This window comes from Kogia breviceps, chromosome 3, assembly GCF_026419965.1.
Source record: "Kogia breviceps isolate mKogBre1 chromosome 3, mKogBre1 haplotype 1, whole genome shotgun sequence".
NCBI lineage: Eukaryota > Metazoa > Chordata > Mammalia > Artiodactyla > Physeteridae > Kogia > Kogia breviceps.
The window spans coordinates 85036729-85060865 of record NC_081312.1 but is presented as its reverse complement, the minus strand read 5'-3'; the positions used below and the strand labels follow the sequence as shown (position 1 = coordinate 85060865).

Sequence of the window (24137 nt, the reverse complement as noted above, 5' to 3'; positions counted from 1 at the left end):
TATTCACATATCATTATCATCCCTACTAAAAAAGGCAGTTATTTCTTTGTAGTATCACATACCCAGTCAGTGCTCAGATATTCCCAGTTGTCTTTGTGTATGCTTTTTTCTTTTGCTCTCTTTGAAAAAGTATTCAGTTTTTGAAACCAGAATCCAAGCAAGGTCAACACATAGTATTTGGGTGCTATGTCTCTTAAGCATCTTTTAGTCCCACCCTACTTTTTCCTCCCCTTGCAATTCTTTGTTGAAGAAACCGAGTTGTTTGTCCTGTAGAGTTTTTCCACATACTGGATTTTGCTGGTTGCATCACTGTGGTGTTGTCTAACATGTTCCTCTGTCTCCTGTATTTCTGCAGACTGAGAGATAGATTTAGAAGTTTAATGTGCTTTGGGTTGTAATATTTTTTCTCATAAAAAGTCAGTAATTTTGGTTTATAAATAATCTTTTTTTGGATCTTACCAGACTTCTGTAGTTTTCTATTATCTCTTGTGAATCTTCCCCATATTCTCCTTCCTTCTTTTTTCACCCAGTTCCCAGTTCTTTGGGGTATTTTCCCATCTCCCATAGATTGCACCTGTTCCTCACAGTTCTGCTGTCTATATAAAAGGCATCTTTCCAGGTTTTTGATAATATCAGGTGATTCTCTGTCACTGCGAGAAGGCTGGATCATTCTGAAATTAGTAACTCTCTTACAAGATTGTGGTGGAGATGTACACCTTCAAAGAGAAGAATAGAAGTGTACCTTTGTTTTTTTCCTTTTAAAAAAATCTTTATGGCTGCTTTGTGAAACTGGCTGATTTTAACTGAATAGCAGTGTTACACAGAGGTGTACCTGATAGAAAGAAAATACTTTATAAAAAAATGGATCCTTGAGGCTTTTATATCAGAAAGAGCTTAAAAACAATAGCGATATCATAATGTCTGTTATTTAGTGGTCATTAGGGAGGTGATCAGAAGACATATGGTTCTTAACCACTGTGCAGAGTATAAATTTCTTAAACATCAGTAATGTTTCTAATCTTTTATTAAATAGTATATTATTTATAATATAATAAATAATAGTATTTATAGTATAGTTCAATAGTATTTATAGTATAGTTCAATAGTATAGTTCAGCAGTATTATTGAACTCTTACTGTCTTCCAGCAGCTGGTCCATAGCGATGCAGCTTCCAGGTTCTGTTCAGATTTCCAAGGGGGATGAATACATAAATAGCTAGTACTGTATCATAAGATATGCAATGATTATCTATGTGAAATATAATGGGAACATAAATAAGGGAGTAGTTCTATTAGGGAAGGTTAGAGAAGGCATCAAAGCAGAGATGACATGTGAGCTAGATCTGGAATAATGAGTTGGCATTTACTAGGAAAATATGGTAGGAAGGGGGTGCTAAGCAACAAGAGTGAACAAAGGTAGAGTAATATTCAAATAGGCAGCATGTTTGGCAAACATTATTCAGACTGTTGTAGCTAATATATATAGGAGGACTTGATGAGATTGGGATAATATGGTGAGTTAGATTATGGGAGGCCTCTGCCTACAGGAGAATTTTTAATATTTTACTATAGGCAGTAACTTACATTGAAGGTTTTTCAGCAGTTTGAGTACCTTATAAGATTTGTATGGAAAGTTTCTTGAAACCAGGAGAGACTAGAGGCAGGAAGCTCCCACAGTAATAGCAGTATAGATTGGATATGATGAGATTCTGTGTTAAAGCAATGGAAATGGTCAGAAAAGGTGGTTAGAGGTAGATTTCCAGGTTGAGTTGAGGGACTTAGGAAATGATAGAACATGGGGTATGAGAGAGAAAAAATCAGAGCTGACTGAAGTTTCTGTTTGGGCAACTGAGTGATAATGCTGTTAATGAATTAAGTAAATTGTGAAAGAGAATTTTTTTCTGATATGTCACAAATGCAATTGCTGCAGACTCTGAGTGATGCTATTATGGTAGGTAGTTGGAAATATTGGGCTGGGGATGTTGGGAAATATATTTTTAAGTCACTGTGATGGACGGTAGTTGGTGTTATTAGAAATGGAAGAGGTCGCCCAGGGACAGCATGTAGAGTGAGTGACAAGGGAAGAGGGTCAAAGAAGGCACATTTTTCTGGATAATTAGTCATATCACAGGTTTATAGAGATACTGAGTTTCTAGAGATATGTATATTGTTTTTTCCAATCATAATCTGCCTTGCATGAGTTTCCAACTTTACGCTGATACTGAGTTTTCTTACAAACTGTTTTCAAAATATAAATGTCCTTATTGATTTTTAGATTGAGATTCTAATGTATTGCCAACTGACCAGCCGACAGAAGCTGCTATATCAGGCACTAAAGAACAAAATTTCCATTGAGGATTTATTGCAGTCTTCTATGGGCTCTACCCAGCAAGCACAGACAACCACCAGCAGCCTCATGAATCTGGTCATGCAGTTTAGGAAGGTAAGAGCCTAGGTCAGCTGCCTTGGAGTTGTCCTTATTATTAACCTACTTCAAGAAAAAGGTTCTATCTTGCCTTGATGCCAAATAAACAAAGGCAGTTAAGAAAGGATGAAAATGGGAAAATATATATTCATAAAGGTAAACATGCAGGGTTTGGGATTCCTCCATCATTTTTCATGGAGTGATGTCTGCATATGACAATATTGTCTTATCATTTCCTTTCCTGTTAGGTGTGTAATCACCCAGAGTTATTTGAACGACAAGAAACTTGGTCTCCATTTCATATTTCCCTAAAGCCATACCAGATTTCAAAGTTTATCTACCGTTATGGACAGATCAGGGTCTTCAACCATTCACGAGACAGGTGAGCAAATATTAATATCTGTTTGCTCTAAGAGTGTTTTTGTATAATTTGGGGTTTTGTGGCTTAGTAAATAAATTTAATTGAGAGTGAGTTTCACAACAACGAAGTATTTAAGCAATGGGTGGACAACTGTTTGTTGAGGGATCTTGTGGTAGGATCTATGCACTATCAAGAGTTTAACTGGCACTTCCAGTTGCCTTTCTGAGTGAGGAATGTGCACCTGTGTGCAAATATGTACTTGTACCAAGAGAGATCGGCAAATGTCTCTGCCTCAGTACTGAAATTGCTTTGTGATGGTTTATTTCACGCTTGGAATAGCACTTGTGGAAGAACTGATTGGATTTCAAATTAATCAAATTTATCTTCTTCCCAGAATCAGCAATCACAGATTTGGTAAAAGTGAAGTGATCGTTAATGGTAATATGCTAGAAACTATTTCCATTCAGAAAATAGCTATGTACATTCTGCATCTCCAAGTGAGGGTGGCCCTGGCATTTGGATTTTTTAACAAGCTCCCAAAGGATTCTTGTGCACACCTGCACTTGAGAACCATAGATTTAGAACACTCTTTCTGTAGAGAAACAATATAAACAGTACTTGCAAAATAATCATCAACAACATCTAGCCTGATGTTACGGAAATTGAGACACATTTCTTGGGTTTAATTTTAAGAATTATTTGTCTGTGATAGCTCCAGGCTAATACTTAACTAGATGGGCAGGGGGAAACAGACCAGAGTTGTAATCCTTTTTGTTTAATATAGCAACTTGCAGTGGTAGAATTGTGCTTCTCTGAAATAAAATGAGACCACTTTGAACTTGTATTATAATCTACTATCTTTATTAAGTACTTAGTACTTTCTGACATATATGTTATGATTTTGTCTGGCAACAAACTTCTCAGAAGTAGAAACAGTTTCAAACCTTAAATGATTCTTTTAGTTTGGAACCTCCAGTTTAGTTAAGTTCCTGATACTTATATTTGGGTTTGGATTTATTTTATTTACTTACTTTACAGGTGGTTAAGGGTTCTTCTTTCTCCATTTGCACCAGACTATATCCAGCAGTCTCTGTTTCACAGAAAAGGTAGGTGTTTTGATGTTTGAGAAGGAAAGTATGCCAAGGATTTATCAGGATGCTCTTTGTTTTGCTGAGTTGGAACTAGTAGTGGCTTTGCCTGAATGCTAGGCCTTTATTTATAAAGTCTTGATAAGATTTAAGTAAATTAGTTGTCTTCATCTATAGATGCTAGTCTTTTTGGCTATAACAGGAAGCAATAAAAAATTTTTTTATTAATTGTTTTCCATTTTGACTGACCTTCCATCTTTATTTTATACCTGCCTCTTAAGAATTTCTTATACCCTTTGAATAGAGGTGTGATAGAGACAATGCAGGACTCTTGTTAGTGTGGGACTCTTAGGTTCCTCCTCCTTAGTTTAAGGAAAGGAAGCTGCTCAACTTTGAGCATTGTCCAAAGTATTAAGGCAGAGGTTCAGAATTTTTCACCTCTGTGTTTTCCTTTTCTTTTTTTTTTCCTGGCACAATAAAAAGAGGAAGGCAGTTAGCCAAGGATCCAAAACCCCAGAGGTAACTGATGAGCCAACTCCACTCTGGCCCCTATAGGCCATATTTCATAGGTCTGCCTCTTCTACTTATGATTGTAGTACAAAAATATGACACACTATCTTATATCAAAGTGGCTGTATTGGAACCTTTAGAATAGTTTTTGATTCTTAAGTCAAAATTCAGCAGTTCAGCAGGCTTTAGTTGAGTATTGCTTCTTGGTTTTCTGTTGGGTTTAACTTTGTCCTTTGATATTCCAGGTGTTAATGAAGAAAGCTGTTTCTCTTTCCTTCGCTTTATTGATGTATCTCCAGCTGAAATGGCAAACCTCATGCTTCAGGGACTTTTGGCCAGGTGAGAAGTTTGCTCATTGTTTGATGAGAGAGCAGTTGGGAATAAACCAGGGGCGAAGGTTGAATACTGTGAAATTAAATATTTACTATTATATCATCTTACAGAGCCTCTCATTCTTTTTGTATTGTTAAGAATTAAAATTTTTATAAGGAAATCATACTTTTGATCCTTTAATAATTGCATGATGCTTCATGATATACCTTAATAAAAACTATTTAGGCTCTTCTCCCAAATGCTACCAGAAGGTCTTCAATTCTTCTTAATTTCTAAGTAGACTATTTTGTTTTATTTGTTTCTACAGGGCAAATGATGACTGATGACTCTTTGAGTTAGTAGTGATTGCAGCATAGCCTGCCTTACGTATTCAGGGAAACTTAGTTCTCTTTTCTTATTCTTTGGAATAATGGCTTTTACTTTATTTATTACTTTGTATTGTGTAAAAAATAGTGACCTTATTAGGAGAGGCTGTCTCCTTAGTATGAGGATGTTTTTTATGACAGTTTTTGTGATAGAGTTGAATATTCCTTAATACTGAGAAGAGCTTTACAGAGGATTTTCGTTTTCATAGTAGCAAACCAATTCATGCCAAAGATAGAACTTATAGAACAACAGTGTGAAATAGCTTTATCTGAAAGTAGGAAAGAGCTGTGTCTAAAATGTTCAAGATTTCAAAGGAGACATGTTAATGAGAGACAAGGTTCCTCGCTGCTATGAACTACCCTCAGCCCTCCATGGAGCATTGAATAAGCATGTCTGCTGTGGTTTGTTTCAGATGGTTAGCTCTTTTCCTGTCTCTGAAAGCCTCCTACAGGCTCCATCAGCTGCGCTCCTGGGGAGAGCCAGAAGGGGAGAGCCAGCAGAAATATCTGAGAAACAAGGATTTCCTTCTTGGGGTTAATTTTCCACTCTCCTTTCCCAACCTTTCCAGCTGCCCTTTATTAAAGGTAAGCAATTATTTTAACATCAGTTATCTGTGTAGTACTCCCTTCCCTTTTCTTTGAATCAATAAAAGTAATAAAGTAAATGAAGACCTGAGGGAGCCAAAAAATTACCAGAGGAGTGGGAGCAGTGTAGTGTTACAGCTTATTACATAATCACTTAATAGACATTTTGTGTGTGTGTGTGTGTGTGTGTGTATTTAATATATGTTTTGTATATAACTTTACTGTGAAGTACACAGATCTTAAGTGTACAACTCTTTGAAATTATACATGTGTATACACTTGTGTTACAACTGCTTAGATTAAGGTATAGAATATTTCCAGCACCCAGAAGTCTGCCTCATACTTCTTCCCATTTGAAACCTCTAGTTCAGAACAAACCAACAAATAAAGGTAATCTCTATTCTACTGCTATCATCCCAGATTATTTTGCCCTGTTTTTGAACTTAGTGTAAATGGAATGATCCAGTGTGTACTCTTGTGTCTGGCTCCTTTCCCTCAATTATTATGTCTGTAAGATTCATCCATGTTGCACTGTAGCATTCTTTTTTAATGCTATGACGTGTTCCATTGTCTGTTTCTAATTACAATTTATTAATCTACTGTTTTTATTTATTTATTTGGCTGCATCAGGTCTTAGTTGCAGCATGCAACTAAATGGGATTGTTGTATCATCATGTTTACATATGTTTAGATTTAGTTCCCACTGCCAAACATTTTTCCAAAATGGTTTTTCAAAGTTAAACTCCCACCAGCAATGTGAGAGATTTATTCTTGTAAATCTTGCCTACCCCTGGTATTGTCAGCCCATTTTTTTTTGAATTTGTGATTTTCAGTTGCATTTCCATGGAAAGTAATGATGTTGAGCACTTTTTCATATAACCTTTTGCCATTGTATAGTAGGTAAGGGGAAAAGGGATAGGAAATAAGTGATAGGTGATAGGTACAGATTCAGATCATGTGAGGCCTCATAAGTTAATGCTAAGGATTTGCGGGTTTTTTTGTTTCTTTTTAAACAATCTCAAATGTTTATTGTCTTCATAACAAAACAAAATATGAAGCTCAGAACTGGATCACTTGGCCCTTTCTCTTCTTATCTCCTCCCAGCTCAAAATGCTTACATTTCTTAATAGCCATCATTCTCTTAGATCTGCAGTTCGGCTCAACACATTCAAGCCTCAGCACAATCTTCTTTGTAGTGTTAGCCTTTTTCTGGAAAATTGGCTTAGTCTGCCCACCATAGCCACTTTGCTTCCTGTCATACCGCCTCTTTCCCTGGGCATACAGAGAATCCTTGCCCTTCTTGTACTGTGTCACTTTGTGGGGTTGGTGCTTGCCACACTTCTTACAGAAAGTCCAGTGGGTTTTAGGAACATTCACCATGTTTGCGAGAGCGCTGTCGGCACGGAAAGCAGGATTTGGGTTTTATTCTGAATGAAATGGGTATAACACTGGAGAGTTTTGATAAGAGACTTGTATGTTATATGTTATAGTTCTTCAACTAGATTAAAAGTTTAGAAGGTAGAACTTTTTCTTTGTATCCTCTAGAAAATTTTATGTGTCATCAGTCATACAACTATCGAATGTAGGATATTCTTTGGCTGCATCTGGTTATTTGCCCCCTGTATACTGAAGAACCCGTATGATTTCCTTTTCTTCTGTTTTCCCAGTTGGTTTCTCAAGCATTGCTCCATATACTTTTTTGGACTCTGAAGATAAGATCGTTAATGCAGAAGGAGAATAGAATTGGGTTCTAGCCTGTTTGGAATAATATAGTCAGTTTGGCAAGGTGACTTCCTATGGTGAAAACTGATATGTCTAATGAAGAGTTGCTTAACTTCTGTAGACCAATTTCCTTACATTTGGTACTCTATATTACTACAGTTAAAATTTTTTTTACTAGTTTTATTTTTGGTACAGAGTGTACCATTCTCCCAGGGGTTTTTTATGCTCTATTATGTAGATACCTGCATCTTACTTAACACTGAAAGATATGCATCACTTATTTGTAGTTTTCTGCTTTATGAAAATACAGTAGTGTGTTCAGAGCACCTGTTCAGTGAGGTCCTTCTTATATCAATTAATTTCCTGAGAAATTTAGATGTGGGCAATATGCTTTATGTGAAACTATTTTTTCCATAGTTAGATTCACTTCCATGTCCTCTTCTTTACTTTTATTTTATGTTATAGATAGACCTTTGCTCTTGTAGTGGCTTAGAATGTACACCGAGTTACTGAGCCACAGGTAGCTGAAAGCTAATCAGGTATGTGTAGAGATGCTGTTCTGCTTTTGGTCTCACCATCCTTATCTCCAAAATATGTATGTTGAAATACCAATGTATCTTTCCAGAGTTGATTGATATATCTGTTCTAAGAAATATTTGCTTTCAACTAAGCAGAATAATCTTTACATTATATCTAGCCTTAAAGGTTAGACTGGGTTCTGAATGAAGAATCATTTTGTTGAAGCTCCATGTGTAACAATAAAAATATAATAAAGCCCATTATATCTGTGGCTTTTTTTTTTTTTTTTTTTTTTTTTTTTTTTTTTTTTTTTTTTTGCGGTATGCGGGCCTCTCACTGCTGTGGCCTCTCCCGTTGCGGAGCACAGGCTCCGGACACGCAGGCCCAGCGGCCATGGCTCACGGGCTTAGTTGCTCCGCGGCATGTGGGATCTTCCCGGACCAGGGCACGAACCCGTGTCTCCTGCATCGGCAGGCGGATTCTCAACCACTGCGCCACCAGGGAAGCCCTATATCTGTGGCTTTTGAAGTCTGACCATGACTCACAATATTTTACACCACCTGTAGTTATGTAGATATATCAGATATTACATACATATATAAATATTACACATCCATAAATTTTTAAGACAAAATATTCACGAAACAGTATTTACCCTCCGTCAGTGCACAGTTTTTTCCTTTTATTTGTTTTTCTTAATGTTAGTTGAAACCTACTAAAAAATGATTTCATGACCCTACTACTCACAGTTTGAAAAATACAGCATTCAGTGACTGCATGATATTAGAATAGCAAGGGGACTAGGTAAAGAAAGTCACCATATAGAAAGATTCTGGATCATTCTTTTCAATAGTAAGAAAGGAAAGAAACTGACATTTTGGGACTTAAGGAAGGTCTCACTTTCTGAACATGAAAGAGATCACCAGAAGTCACTCAGAGAGCAGCATGCACATTTCATTGTAGAGTTACCCTGACATGTAGTAGTGATCAAGGTTATACCCCTGTTATATCCCTACTATTCAGAGATAATATAAATAAAGTTAAGTAATTTTGAAAAAACCTGATTCAAACTTGAGCAAAGTAGTTTATTATGAGAACTATCCCCCAAGAATGGCTTTGTTAGAATATGCCTATTACCACTGTTGTACTGTTTCTCACACTGATTTCTCCAAACTCGGTCTTTCTTTCTCCCTTCCTCCTTTCCATTTATGGCTGCGTTAGGTCTTCCTTGCTGCGCATGGTCTTTCTCTGGTTGCGGTGAGCGGGAGCTACTCTTCATTGCGGTGCGCGGGTTTCTCATTGCGGTGGCTTCTCTTGTTGCAGAGCATGGGCTCTAGGCGCGTGGGCTTCAGTAGTTGTGGCATGCGGGCTCAGTAGTTGTGGCTCGCAAGCTCTAGAACACAGGCTCAGTAGTTGTGGCACACTGGCTTAGCTGTGTGTGGGATCTTAGTGGCATGTGGGATCTTCCTGGACCAAGGCTCAAACCTGTGTCCCCTGCACTGGTAGGCTTATTCTTAACCACTGTGCTACCAGGGAAGTCCCGAACTGAGTTTTTCTTATTCAAGAAGTATTTTAGAGAATATTACATTGTCTGTTTTGCAAAGAAGGATAGAGAAGGAAATTTTGAACACCTAATCCTTTACAACAGATTTCCAAAACTTAAGATGCATGATATTTTAGCGTACATACACACATCAGAAACACACTTCCAGATTTCATGGTCTGCTGTAATCCTGCCAGTTTACAGTTTTTCACAAAAATATGATTGACAAAAATGAATCTTTTTTCAAAGGTAACTCTTCAAGTATGGACAGCAGTGGTGAGACTTAAATGTGATAATAATCTGTCTTGCTGATGTTTGGATTTGATGGTTGGATTTAGATACAAGGTCTTGGATTCTTTTTGTTGCTTTGTGTGGGATAAATTCATCATGTATATGCTTTGTGCCTTTTCCTGACATGACTTGTTTGTTGTCATTGAAATCTACAAAAATACTTCTGGCATTATTAATACAATTTACAGATCCTTTGGAAGATACGTTTGCTTATACAGGGACGCTACTGCTGTGGAATCAGAAAATTTTTTATTTTCACAGAAAACAAACTTAAAATTGTGCTTACTAGTTTTAGCAAATGTCCTAAAAATATGACTTGAGAGGTATTTGCTATCATTCATATGGTGAATTAGAACCTCAGGAAGACCAAGAAAAGTCTTGAAAGATTAGAAAAGGACTGACATATAAATGTGGGTCCATCTTTAAAGCTTGAGGAGGTAGGAAGAAAACTTGGAAATGATAACCAGTACCCTAATCAATTATTAGAGAGTTAAAATTTTTTTTCTAATGAAATTAATTAATAACCATTTGAATTCATGAGTCTAAGAAGCAGCTGAGTTGATTCTGAAAATATGACCATTTGCTTTCCTTTAGTAGACAACAGGCCAAGGAGATTAGAGAGACAGAAAGAAATAATAGATATAATATATTTTTAAAATGTAAGCCTTTTTCTTATTGCCTTGGCTATTCTTCTAGAGATATTAACATACATATAGGAAAGTGCACAAATCATAAGTGTACATAAAGCTTGATAACTTCACAAAACACTGTCAGAACTCTACCTCACAGGCCCCTTTGTGCCCACTTCCATTCATTGTTCCTCCTCAGTGTCCTCCCCGTAAGTTACTATAGGCAAATATTTGGGTGGCTTATAGTTTTTATTATTACAGATAGTGCTGCTGTGAACATTACTGTATACACCTTTTAATGAAAATTCATATGTATTTTGTGAGGTATATATATCTAGTAGTCAAATTGCTGGGTCATAGGGTATGCGTATGGTTATCTTTAATAGGTTATGCCAGACAGTTTTCTAAAGCAGTTGTGCCCATTTTCATTCCCATTAACAGTGTATAAGAGGTTCTAGTTGCTCCATGTCCTTGCCAGAATGTGACATTGCTTTTTCTGTTCATTTTAGTCCTTCTATGTGGTAGTATCTCACTGTGGCTTTAAATTATATTTCCCTTATGAATGATGATATTGAGTACCTTTTCTAATGCTCATTGGCCATTTGGATAACCTCCTTTATGAAATGCTTATTTGAGACCCTTGCTTATTTTTCTGTTAGTCTGTCTGTATTTTTTGTGGTGTTTTGTAGTTCTTTATGTATTGCAGATGTCTTCTACTCTGTAGCTTACTTTATCACTCTAAATATTGTCTTCTGTTGAATCGTTAGCATTGTTTGTGTCCTATTGAAGAAATCTTTGCCTTTACCAAGGTCATAAATATAATTCTGTTTTTCTCCAAAGGTTGTTTTGATTTACCGTTCGGATCTACAAGAAACTGGGTTTTCAGTCTGTGTTACGGGTTGTCATTTTTTTACATACAGATATCCATATCCATTTGACCCAACTTCATTTGTTGAAAAGACCATCCTTGTTGCACTGCAGCATCACTTCTGTCAAACAGGTGGCTGTATATGTGTGGGTCTGTTTCTAGACCCTGTTCTGTTCCATTAGTCCATTTGTCTATCCTTGACCAGTACCACTTTATCTTAATAACTATAGCTTCATAATAAGGCTTGATAACTGGTAGCACCGGTCCTCTAGCTTTGTTTTTCTTCAATATTGCCTTCACTGTTCTTGGCCTTCTGCATTTTCATGTAAATTTTGAATCAGCTTATCTATTATAGTTTAAACTCGAATTTTCAGCAATGCCAGTAGCCCCATGTTTTTTGATTATGTCCCCCATTATTAAAACATTCTTTATCCATTTTGCCAATACCTATGCATTATTTCTTTTAAAATGATACATAAATAATAGCATATTAATATTATTTACATTGTGAAGCTTGCATGTAATTTCTTTGGAGACCACTGATCCAGGCAGTAAAAGAAGCCTAAATGAGTAAGGAATGTTAAGAGGGGAGGACACACTATTTACTGGAGAAAGTACTCTGTTTTTTCCATACACTCTTCACTCTTTCTCTCCTGCCATTTTCACTTGTTTGATCCCAAAGGCCAATGGGATTGAGTGAATGGGTCCATTAATTTGTATGTATGTCAGAAGAGCTTATTGACTGACTGAATCTCCAGTGGTTGAATGTGAATGAATGAATGAATGTGAATTCACGTTCAGTGAATGAATGTGATCTTGGCTTAAGGGTTGGGGTTTTTCTAATGGTCTTTCATAATAGCCTCCTCCCAGTGTCAGTCTACTCCCACAGAGAAAAAGCACATGTAATTAATGTTGTTTACAAACCTGTCACGCATCAGTGCCTATTGTGGGCAAGGTATGTTAGCAGTCATGGTCTCTTATTTTCTGGTTTGAAAACTCATTCATGTATATAGTAAAAAGACATGCACAAAGTTAAAAGGACTTTAAAGATAGAAATGACTCAAGATCAGAGTTGAAAGAAAACACAATTAACTGCCAAAATAATGGTAGATGATTAGTGGTGTAAAGTTCAGGATAGGAGATCACTTAAGGTTAAAATGGACAAAAAACTCTTATAGAAATGCTATTGTTTAAGTTGGATCTTGAGTGGTAGGGACCTGGGTAGAAGGAAGGATTTTCCAAGTTGAAGATTTGAACCAAAATACAGAGCAGTAGTGAGAAAAAAGGCCAGAAAGGTAAGTCACCTTTTCTCCCAAGGAATCTTTGAATGCCAATCTATTGGGGTTTAGATACTAAACCAGGAGTTTCAGCCCTTTTTTGGCTCACTTTCTTCAATAGATGCTACAGTTGTAATCCTGGGGGAATAAAGTTTTGGTGGCTGCTGTCAAGCCATGGGAAGGAATAATCGGGTAGTTGGGTTTAGGAAGGCTGTTAAATCATTCAAGTCATTACAGCACATCAGTGGGGATCTCTGCCATTGGTACTTGATGACTAATCTCAAGAGTGTGATAACAGGAAAGATTGGATGTGGGAATCCGTGTTAAGGAGGATATTAAACTAAAGTTCCAAGTATCAGGTACAAAGGACCCAACAGAAATAGTTGTAACCAAAAGATGGTGAAGAAAGGGTGAATGGACTCTGATTGATTTGGATATGGATGAGCATTGGCAGTGAAGGAATAACTTCCAAAACCCGGAATTCAAGAGAGGATTCAGAGGGAGTGCTGAATTCTATATCAAGTTTAAAGTAAACACTTAGGAATGAGATTAGGAGCTCTTTGATGTTATGAGTGCAGATATAACAGAGAAGGCCCAGGTGCAGGGATTTACAAGGAGAAAGATTCTGGTTAGGAAATAGGTAATGAAGTGTGACAGTTAAAAAGAATAGGAAGACATTTCAGGAGAGACAGTTGGTTTTAACTAAAAGCTGAGTTTGTAAGAGAGAGGAGACTCAGATTTGAAGATGAAAAAGGAAGAAAAGGCAGCTAAGAGGGAAATCAAACATGCAAGAAAGATGATTGATAGGGGATGCAAAAGTGGTTAACTACCCTTTTTGTATGGTAGAAAACCAGTGAATACAGGTAGGAGCTCTATAATTAATAGAAAGATACTTCTCTAATACAAAGAATATTTTACAATGTCCAGAAAGACTGAAACCAAGCTTAACATGAAAAAAAAAAAGTGCTGTTAAATAGTTCTGTCATTTTTGGACTTCTCTGGTGGTCCATTGGTTAAGGCTCCACTCTTCCAGTGCAGGGGGCACAGGTTCAGTCCCTGGTCGGGGAACTAAGATCCCACGTGCTGCATGGCAGGACCAGAAAAACCCCACAATTCTGTCATTTTTTTTCTTTCTTTTTTTTCTTCATTTCTGTTTTCCCCCCAAGTGTGAGAACAGAATTTAGATGTTTGGACATAGTCCCTCTTGTCTTTGTGGTTGGGTTATTTTAGGCACCTTGCACTTACAAGGTTAAATAAATGTTTACTGAATGACTTAGTAAGTCTTGGTGCATTGTATTAGTGTTGTTTTTCCCTTTGGAACTTTGTGTTTTGTTATCTGAGGGAATGTCCTCCACCCTAAAATTAGAAGTATAGTCTTCCTCTGTATTTAAAATAAAATTTTGTGAAGAGTTCTAACTTTTCCTTGGAGGTTGGGAAATATGGGTGGCATTGCTAATTTGTTTGATCATGCATTGAGTTTATTGCACATTAGTTATTTTTGCCCTGCATTTGAGCTGAGAACGAGAGGCATTTCTTGGGAGTGAGAAATATACCAGCAGAAAGAAGCTAATTTTTAGACATCTTCAAAAAGGGTGTCAGTTGTGGATATTAGCCCCTGTAGTAGTTATCTATACTTATATAACGAATTACCCCCAAATCTATCAGCTTAAAACAATGAACATTTTTAATATCTCATAGTTTATGTTGGTTAAGAACTTGGGAGCAGCTTAGGTAAGTGATTATGACTCAGAAAATCTTATGAAGTTGCAGTCAGGATATCAGCTAGGGTTGCAGTTACCTGAAAGATTGACTGCAGCCATAGTTTCTGCTTCCATGTTAGCTCACTTATATGCCTGGTTAAGTTGATGCTGGCTGTTGGCTGGAGGACTCTGTTTCTCCATGTGTGGACTTTTCCATGGGGCTGCTTCAGTGTCCTCATGGCATGGCAGCTGGCTTCCCCCAGAGTGGGTGATTCAACAGAGAGAGCAAGGAGGAGCCTCAATGCCTTTTGTATTAGTTACGTCATTACCACGTTTGTTTTGGTATTCCCTGTTCTGAGATTTTGGCTTAGGCGACAGATGGGTCCTGACTGTGACACTATGAAAGTTCTTAAATTGGAAGGGGGATGCTGGTGTCACCTCTCCTTTCTTTCCATGTTACCTGTCTGTTCAGTTTTATTAGCTACTGCAAATGCAGTATAATATGTGCCATTCATCTTCAACTGGAATTCATTGCTCATAAACCCTAACTCCTTGTGAGCAAATTTTTTTCATTGCAAGCTCTGTTTTTTTCTGTATCTTGCATTTTCATTTGATTTGCCAACTTAGTTCTGATTGTGTAACTTTGATTATTTGTAAACATAATGCTGAAGAGATGCTGTTTCTCCAAATCCTTGTTTTGCTTTCTTTTGTGATACTGTGAAGTAGAGTAGCCTTGTTTAATATGCAAAGTAAACACAAATTTATGTTTTAGTGTTTTGATGGGAGAACATGAATCCGGCTTCCATGTTCAAGATCAGTCTCAAAAGGAAAGTTGGGGATTATTCTCAATCAGACAAACCTGAGAGAAGAGACAAGGGGAAATGCTAAAATTGGAAGCAAGTGCCAGGATTCTTTCTCTTGTACTATTCAAAAATAATTTTGAGTAAAATTCCTTTGGAGTTACCAGATTAACTTTGAATTAATTTTTCCATATTCGCCTTTATCCTCTTACTGCAGGAAGCCCTTCATTCTGTTCTCTTCTGCGCCTTCATTTGTTTTATAAAAAGTAGTAGGTATTGTTCCAGCAGCCTGTCTCCTAAATACAGCTTCCTATGATCAGATCAAGGTGAAGGCTTTGTTCTTATTCCTCTGAGGAGATAGTTAATGAATGTTGACTTACCTACATGTTGTCATCTTGTTCTTGGTAAGCTATCTTAAATCACATACTACCTGAGTTATATTCAGCAGTCTAACCCAATCCTCTCATCTTCCTTGCCACCCATGGATGTGAATGAATCTGAACAGTGAGAAGCTCTTCCCCCAACTGCGTGTGCCTATAAAACTCTTCTTCTTACCCTGCAGTGAATATTAAATTTGAATTCTGTGTTACAGAGTTCAAGGAAGTACCATTCTCATAATGCTGGCTTTGGGATGGTACAAAAACATCGAGGAACTAGGAACTAGGCTAAGGACATGGATCAGATGACAGGGTACTTTGAATGAAGTTTAGGGCCTTTTAAAATCTCTTACTTGACATGAATGCTTTTCTGATATTTCCTTTTCTTGTGATGTTTGTAAAACAAAAGCCAGCATGATTCTGTGTTGTCCTCTTAACCTCATTGTTCTCTACCCTGCTTTACTGGTGATGAGTTCAAGAAGGAATAGCATTTAGTTAAAAAATCTTATGAATTCATTCTCACACACCTCCCTCCCCACTGTAGGCTCTGACCAGAGCTCCTTTCTTGTACAGTTTTACAAGGGTTAGATAAGTGCAAGTCTCACACATACGAATTTTTTTTCTTTTTAATCTTATTTTGTTTAGAAGAATAAAGACAAAAACCAGAATCTGTAGGAAATACACCATTTAGCCATATTTTGGAGAGACAAAACAGATTTTATACTGTGTCCAGTTAAATACTATGTTAAAAATGATAATTGGCAGAAACAGTACCAGCATTAATTTCATTTCCTGTCCCAGTCTTAGTGAAACTGTTGCCATGGTTATGGTCTGCTTAGGCATTGTATGTGTTGAAAGCTTTATATACTCTACAACTCTAGTGAGCCAACTAACTCATAGATATTGAGGGTATTTCAGATTTTGCTATTTAAAATATACAGGACTTCCCTGGTGGTCCAGTGGTTAGGACTCTGTGCTCCCAGTGCAGGGGACCCAGGTTTGATCCCTGGTCAGGGAACTAGATCCTGCATGCCTCAACTAAAAAGGATCCCGAAGGCCGTAACTAAGACACAGCACAGTCAAAAAAAAGATTTAAAAATACATATACAGGGGGCTTCCCTGGTGGCGCCGTGGTTGAGAGTCCGCCTGCCGATGCAGGGGACGCGGGTTCGTGCCCTGGTCCGGGAGGATCCCACATGCCGCGGAGTGGCTGGACCCATGAGCCATGGCCACTGAGCCTGCGCGTCTGGAGCCTGTGCTCCTCAACGGGAGAGGCCACAACGGTGAGAGGCCCGCATACAGCAGGAAAAAAAAAAAAATATATATATATACAAAAGAATCTAAACATAAAGAGTTATTTTGAAAAGAGTGGTATGTGTTTTAAATTTTAAACACTATACTCTATTAAATGCTTGGAGAGCTTAGAATGGCTGTTGATAAAGAATCCCCCAAACAGGAAGTTTCCAAAAACTCTTCCACTGGAGGTTAATTTGCAACTGAGTATCTATATCATCATTTCCTGAGATCATGAGAGCTGCCAGTACCCCTTTTGGAAAGTTCTGGGAAGCCATTGTTTTCAGAGTTTTTCTGTATTTTATTTCCCCCTTTTTGTTTGGTTACTTAGAATATCTGTGAAAATAGAATCCATGCAATCTTAGCAATTAATCTATAAACATTACACCCTTTCATTTTAAGTGAAACCTTTTCTCTATATCTGAGTTTGATATGTTCTTTAAGAGCAAAAACAGAAAATTAATTTCTAAGTAATGAAGACCTTACGTTAGCATAAGTATTCTTTTTAATTTTAAATAAGGCATGGAAAGCAAAGAACGGTCCCTTGTTAAGTGGACAAGTATGTATCTGAGGGGAAAACATCTGTGTGTTCTTTGTGCTCCACTGTGGCAGGTAGTGTACAGCTGAGGGGCCTATCATACTGCCCTGTTATTTTTCACTTGAGACTTTTGCATGGTGCCAAAAGACTCTACAAAAGCCTTCCTTCGCTGCTGTGTGTATATTGCAGTACTGGCAGCAAGACACACACAGTTGCCAGTGCCTACAGTGTAGTAAGATACTCAAGAACATGAGGAAGGGACAATAGAAGAGCAAAAACTGTGACCACATTATTACCAAGTCACATCTCTCATTGTGTGACATTGTTTCTTTTTTTCTAATTTGTTTTAGGCCAAAGTAGACTAAAGAAGTAATGAATCTTCTTTTCTGCACCCCCCCGCCCCCTGCATCCTACACAGTGGTGCCTAAGGTGTCCTTTGTGTTCTTCTCTATTAAGCATTAAAATTTTCTGTATCTAAGCAGTACCTAGCAGTTCATGTCATTACGTGAAGGGAGTGTGGATAGTATGGTACCAAGGACCACCTGTGCTAAGGAAGATTTGATGGAACCAGTGTTGAGAGAAAATGATCTAGAAAAGTATAGATTAAGTGAAGTATACTGGGGGTAGTTAGGGTTTCTCTAAAGCTAAGGCTTGTGTATGTTGAGCTAGTGAATGATTTTTAAAATCTGGAATCAGCTACAAATCACCTTGATTTAGTGACTGCCAATGAAACGCATGTCTTAACCTAGCTGATATAAGACAAGTGAACATGTTCTAATTTACGAATGACCACCCCGGAAATAAAATTATCATTAGACTTTTTCCAGAAAGGTATCACAAGCAAAATATTGTGTTAAAAAGACTCCCTATCATGATTGTTGTATCCCTTATTAATAACTACAGTGTTGGAGAGAAAATAATTGAAGGAAATGGTCCTTCTTTCATCTCTTATCTGTTGGATTTTGCCATTTAAGAATACTGAAAATGAGGTTGACTTTAAGAGATCCCTCCCTGAGACATTGTTTAGATACTGCTCTTTAGGAGTATAAGAAGCTCCTTTTACAAAGATAAAGTGATAACGGATACTGCTCTTTAGAAGTTAGTGACGAATTCAGAAGTCTCTAGGCCAGCCACTGCTGCTATCTCAGCTACCTGGGTGGCAGTGGACACCCCAGCTAGCAGCCGTGAACTACGACAGATACGAGCAGCAGTTGGTAGGCTTGTGTCATCTCTTCACCCTCAGGAGGGGCAAGAAGAGCTATTACTAATAATCAGAAGTGAACTTTCAGAAAACAAGAAAATTGGCTACTTTTTTTTTTTTTTTTTTTTTTTTTACTTTCATCTATGTATCAGCAATAGGATTTTTTTGGTAATGATCCTAGCTCGTCAGTATTGGAAGAACACGGTGACACCTGGTCTATTAATCTTCATAATGATCCTCACACTAGGCATTCAGATGATAATGGAGATAAACATGTAGAGAGGTGGATGAATCTCAGTGCAAATGCTACCCAACATAAAGATGAGAACACAGATATTGTTGAAAAATGATATCAGAAGATTAATGTTCTTTTCTGGTTAATGATGGGACCTAAACATCTAGAGAAAAACATCAAACATATCAAAGCTACATGAGTCCAGCATTGTACTAAAGTGTTGTAAAGACTTGCATACAGTGTGATTAGAAATCACTGAAGACATCCCAACTCTGTAGGAAACACTTAAAGCCTTTCAGTTTTTTCATGCCCATTATTTAGAAGGTGCTGGTTGCTTCATGAAAGCAGATTGTGATACACCTGTCCTACTAGACAACTTGAGATGGCTTCTTTCAAACTGATCCTGAAGAACCCATGTACTTCAGGAGGAAATATATACTAAACAAAGAAGCTTTGAAGAGATTTGGTACTGGACACTTTCAGTATTGGAATTACAGCAGTTATTCTCCTGCAGAGGGTCCTGGTTACTGTTCATCTTGCAGTTTTTTGTATTTTCTTCATTCATATGATTATTTAGGTTAGCAATCTGCCTTGAGAAACCAGTAAGACAAATAATCGAGAATGAAGATCCAAAGATAAAATGTCTAATATTGAACTGAAGAAAGAACTGCACCTGCAATATATTGATACAACACTGTAATCCCACTGACAAATTCTTTGTATGTGAACATTCCATACTTAAAAATCTTTCATATGAATGGCTGCAAACTGAAGCTTTAACATGAGCTTTAAGTCTGTTAAAATGAATTGATACAGTAATGTAAGTTTTAAATTTTTTAAATGGTAGTTAGGTTAGAGGAACTAAAGAGAGATTGTTTCCTGTTCCTGACCACTTCTATTGATGTCTTCAAATAAATAGAACTTCTAACCTTGCTAGAACTATACTGCATTGTTGTACACACATGAAATACTAAACAGATCTGCCTAAAAGAAAAATTTAGGAGGAAATACTATTGGTCATCTTTTTAAACTCAAGACAAATGGGTTTGTATCCACAGTTTAACAAATGAACCAAACTTCCCCTGACATACACAAAGTGTTGTTTTGTCTAATGAAAATTTTGCTGTAACTATTTATAATAAACAGAATCTTGGGCTTCCCTGGTGGTGCAGTGGTTGAGAGTCCACCTGCCGATGCAGGGGACATGGGTTTATGCCCTGGTCTGGGAAGATCCCACATGCCGCGGAGCAGCTAGGCCCGTGAGCCATGGCCGCTGAGCCTGTGTGTCTGGAGTCTGTGCTCCTCAGCGGGAGAGCCCACAACAGTGAGAGGCCCGCGTACCGCATAAATAAATAAATACATACATACATACATACATACATACGTACATAAAAAATAATCAGAATCTCTTCCAGAAAAAGGCAGAATTAGAGATGACATTTACCTAAGGTACAGTAATAAAATTACAGTTTGAAATTAGAATGAACCTTGACTATATGTGATATTTTTTCTATTTTGCTTACATTAAATAATTGTCAATAGCACTAATCTGCATTTTTGTTTTGTAGTCTCTGGTTTTCAGCAGCCACTGTAAAGCAGTGAGTGGCTACTCAGACCAGGTCATCCATCAGCGGAGATCAGCTACCTCCTCGCTTCGTTGCTGCCTGCTCACTGAGCTGCCATCTTTTTTGTGTGTGGCCAGTCCACGAGTAAGTGCCACCGGAGGGAAGAGATAAAATAGTTGGTGTTTGAAGAAATAAACCAGTTTTCAAGGGATCCATTTCTTAACCAGAACTGTTTTAAGCTATTTGGACCTTGAGAAACATATAAATGCTCGGTATTTAGAAAGGGCATCCATGGTCCTGGCTTTCCCAAGACAGCACTCCTCACTATGAATTGTGTTGGTTTGAGAATAGTTGTATAGTAGATAGAAGTGACTTCTTTCCCTGATGTTGCCTTCCGTGTAGTTCCTCTCATTTAGCCTGGGGCTGCAAACTACCATGGGAGCGAGCCATCTGTTACTAGGTAGATTATCACCCAATAGCAGGGACAGGAACAGTGGAATATTTGAATAGAAGAGGGAGCCATTTGTCACCTGTGTTGAGGTTTTTGAGGGTTTTTCAGAGGAGGGGGCCCGATTGGGAGGGAGATTTGATCTGGCCTTATCGCCTCAGTACAGTCTCCAAATAACAAAGGGAAACATAACACTCCAGCCTCAAGAAACTTCTTAGATGGTATTCTCTCTCTTTCTTCAGCAGCTCTGCCTGGACTGTGGTTCACAAGTATGTTCCCTCTGAAAAGTGACTATTGGGCCATATCCACCAGTCAGTGGTAGTAGTCTTGTTTGCAGATTGGGAGAAGTTTCTATTTTGGTTTCAACTTTGAACAGCTGTTAGATCCTTCCTGGTACCCTGTTTATCAAAACAGGGCACTCTGGTGATTGCCCACAGTGTTGCTGCAAAGACTCCCCTTGGCACGCTGTGGCTGTTTACTTCACTTACATCTTCCACTCTTTCATGTCTTTCTGATGAGAGCCAGACAGAAACTGTCTTACAACCATGAAGCAGTACATGAAGGGAGAGAGGCAGAGTAGAGATGTCGCCAGACTGCAATTAGAGCAAAAACGAGTTTGTCTTCCCAGCTTCTTTCCATTTGCTCTAAGGGCAACTTTCAGTTAGCCAGGAGACTCTAAGAGGTTGACTTTTCTTACCCTTCTGTGTTTTTATCTTGTTTTCTTCACTCATCCTAGCAAGTCTACTGTTTTCACAGTTCCATTCAAAGAAGGTGGAGACTTTTAATTCTTCTTTGTGATATTTCTCTACCATTATTTTTTTTCTACCATTATTTATATCAGCTTACATCCTTACTTTATTAAGTTATCAAAGGTCAGAATCTGGTAGAGGGTCCAAAGAAAGATGATGAATGGAAATGAGATGACAGTAGAGTCCCATTGATTGCTGCCTGCCTAGATTTCTCTGCTGGTCCTGTGCTACACAAACTTGATTCTCTTAGCACTGTCAACTTTGTTTGATTTATATTGATTCTCCAGAAAGTATTTGGGACTTGTAGGTACCCAGTTCTTCCAAAGCATTCTTGGTCTTTGAAGCTTAAGTTGATCTAGGGAAAAGCACTTTTCCAGAAAACATCTAAAGCCAAGGGCTTGCATAGAAAGCAGGCTTCAGGCTTCATAGTTGTATGGTTGTTTCCTTTTTACTCTCCTAATCTGTTATGTACATGGAGAGGCCTATAAGAGGAAACCTAGGGCTTCCCTGGTGGCGCAGTGGTTGAGAGTCTGTCTGCGAATGCAGGGGACACGGTTTTGTGCCCTGGTCCGGGAAGATCCCACATGCCGCGGAATGGCTAGGCCCGTGAGCCATGGCTGCTGAGCCTGCGTGTCTGGATCCTGTGCTCTGCAAGGGGAGAGGCCACAACAGTGAGAGGCCCGCGTACCGCAAAAAAAAAAAAGAGGAAGCCTAGATTTTTGAGAGAGGGATGTCAAGACATTTTTTACTTCTCATATTCCCCGTGTTTTATAGAGCCAGTAAAAAGTGAACTGCCCTGGACTGTAACTGCATTTATGGACATAAAAATTCTTCATTTATACCACTCAAAGCTCTATAGCCAACCACTCTGAAGAATAACCCCACTTTTCTGACATACTTACATATATAGACCCCCACTGTACTACTTAAGTATTGTTTCTGAGGAGCCTGAAGTCTAAACTATCATGCCTGGTACTGATGTTTCCCTAAAAAACAATAGTAACTTGAAGAAGACTGTTAGCCTAAAGGTGTGGTGGCAGGCAGGAAGCAGGAGGAAGCTTTTCTCATCTGGCTGAGGGGCTCCTCCCCAGCACCCTTTCCTGTTCAGCCCCTCTCCCCACATTTGTAGAATTTCTTCACGTAGCATGTGCTAAATCTGAAATGGGAGTAATCACCCCATAGTTAGGAGGACAGGAAGAAGAGTTTTAAACATGTCTGAATGTTTTATACACACACAAGATCTGTAGATCAGGCCAGGGGTGTGAATAAGGCAACATTTTATGAGGTATTTTAATGATGTTATATTCTCTCCACCCATCTGCGGTGGAGAGAAACTGATTTCCTTTGACACCTCAACCCTGGCATTGAGTTAAGACAAATTAATTTCCATGGCACATGCTGTGAAAACTTTAGGGTCAATTCAGGAAGAACTGTGTCACTAAGGAAGGAATTATCATTAGCTTAAGAAATCATTCTGCAGGGTTAATAAACTAAGACTCTGGGAATTCATCACACCAAGAAACTGAAGCGCTTGGAGCGGTCACGCTTCCTAGAGCTACAGCAGGAATATACGTGTCCTCAGGAAGGACGCGCTGAATGCTTGAGGAGGCAGCCCCTGAAGATACTATAGTTTAGGAAGTTAATGAAGCAAGAAACGGGGTTTGCTCATGTGGGACTAAAGGGAGTATGCATTTCCATTTGTGGGGAGGCAAGAATGGGTGTGTCATGCTTCATCTGCCCCTGCTTACGAGCAGTCAGGAAGGCCACTTGGGGTTAGCAGAATGGGTGGAGGCTGTTTAGGATAGAGCTGACTTAGAAAGCACAATTTAAGTAGAAATGGACTTGTTTGCCTCCTTTTGGACCTCATGAGTTCACTGCTTACGTATTTACAACATGACACTGTATGATTCTGTATATATCTTGATCCAGGGCTCCTGCCAAATAAGCTTATCAAAACATTAAAAAATATTTCACTAAGAGCTGTGCTTTGCAAACCTCCTAGTTTTTAATCCTGGACTTGGAAGGCTATCAGCAAAATGAAATTGGAAAATAGGTGAAAGTTTATAACTGGAAAAAGTTGTTTTGTTTTTAAACTATAAGAGTGTCTAGAAATGACACTCTTTCCTGTGTCACTGTTCTTCCCCTATTCCTTCATGATTTGCTAGCTTTTGATTTTTCATCCCGAGAATATGAGGCCAAAGTTTTTATATATAATTCCAGTATATATTTTGCTTTTCTTCAAAAAAAAAAAAAAAAATCAAAGTAAGGGGTGGGGGGGGAGGGAGGGAAAGATTGAGAGTCTGGGATTAGCAGATGCAAACTATTTTATATATAGGATGGATAAACAACAAGGTCCTACTGTATAGCATAGGGAACTATATTCAATATCCTGTGATAAACTGTAATGAAAAAGAATATATATATAACTGAATTACTTTGCTATGCAGCAGAAATTAACACAACAATAATAGATCAACTATACTCCAATAAGATAAAAAAAAGCAGTTATCTTTGAGTGTAAAATTGGTCCATATGAGTCTCTAATTAGAAAAGATTAAGTATGCTTACTCATCCAAGAGTGTGCTTGCTGTTTGAGCTATATAGAACTGGTCATGCTTCTGTGGTTCAGACCACTGCTTCTCAAACCATTTTTGTGGAAGTATAGCCACTATTGATTGTCAGGTTCTGAAACTCATATCCTAGGTGGCAGATGTCT

The 24137-nt window shown here is 38.1% G+C and overlaps 2 protein-coding genes across 4 annotated transcripts in view; one reads left to right on the top strand and one right to left on the bottom strand.

The window, feature by feature from the left end:
- Positions 1-24137, top strand: part of INO80 (INO80 complex ATPase subunit) — a 132234-nt gene that overhangs the window by 64160 nt on the left and 43937 nt on the right. For all 3 annotated transcript variants that reach the window (XM_059057995.2, XM_059057994.2, XM_059057993.2), the window contains exons 20-25: positions 2275-2442; positions 2673-2806; positions 3824-3891; positions 4629-4722; positions 5495-5666; positions 20228-20368. In XM_059057995.2, the coding sequence (XP_058913978.1) occupies positions 2275-2442; positions 2673-2806; positions 3824-3891; positions 4629-4722; positions 5495-5666; positions 20228-20368 (777 nt within the window). The remainder of the gene's footprint in view (positions 1-2274; positions 2443-2672; positions 2807-3823; positions 3892-4628; positions 4723-5494; positions 5667-20227; positions 20369-24137) is intronic.
- LOC131753141 (large ribosomal subunit protein eL42-like) lies at positions 6666-7056 on the bottom strand. Its single transcript, XM_059058095.2, has one exon. The coding sequence runs from the start codon at positions 7044-7046 to the stop codon at positions 6726-6728; it is 321 nt and encodes a 106-aa protein (XP_058914078.1). The 5' UTR covers positions 7047-7056; the 3' UTR covers positions 6666-6725.

Bases quoted from the DNA above. Each gene is read 5' to 3' on its own strand.
- LOC131753141 (XM_059058095.2), bottom strand. From the start codon at position 7,046: ATGGTGAATGTTCCTAAAACCCACTGGACTTTCTGTAAGAAGTGTGGC.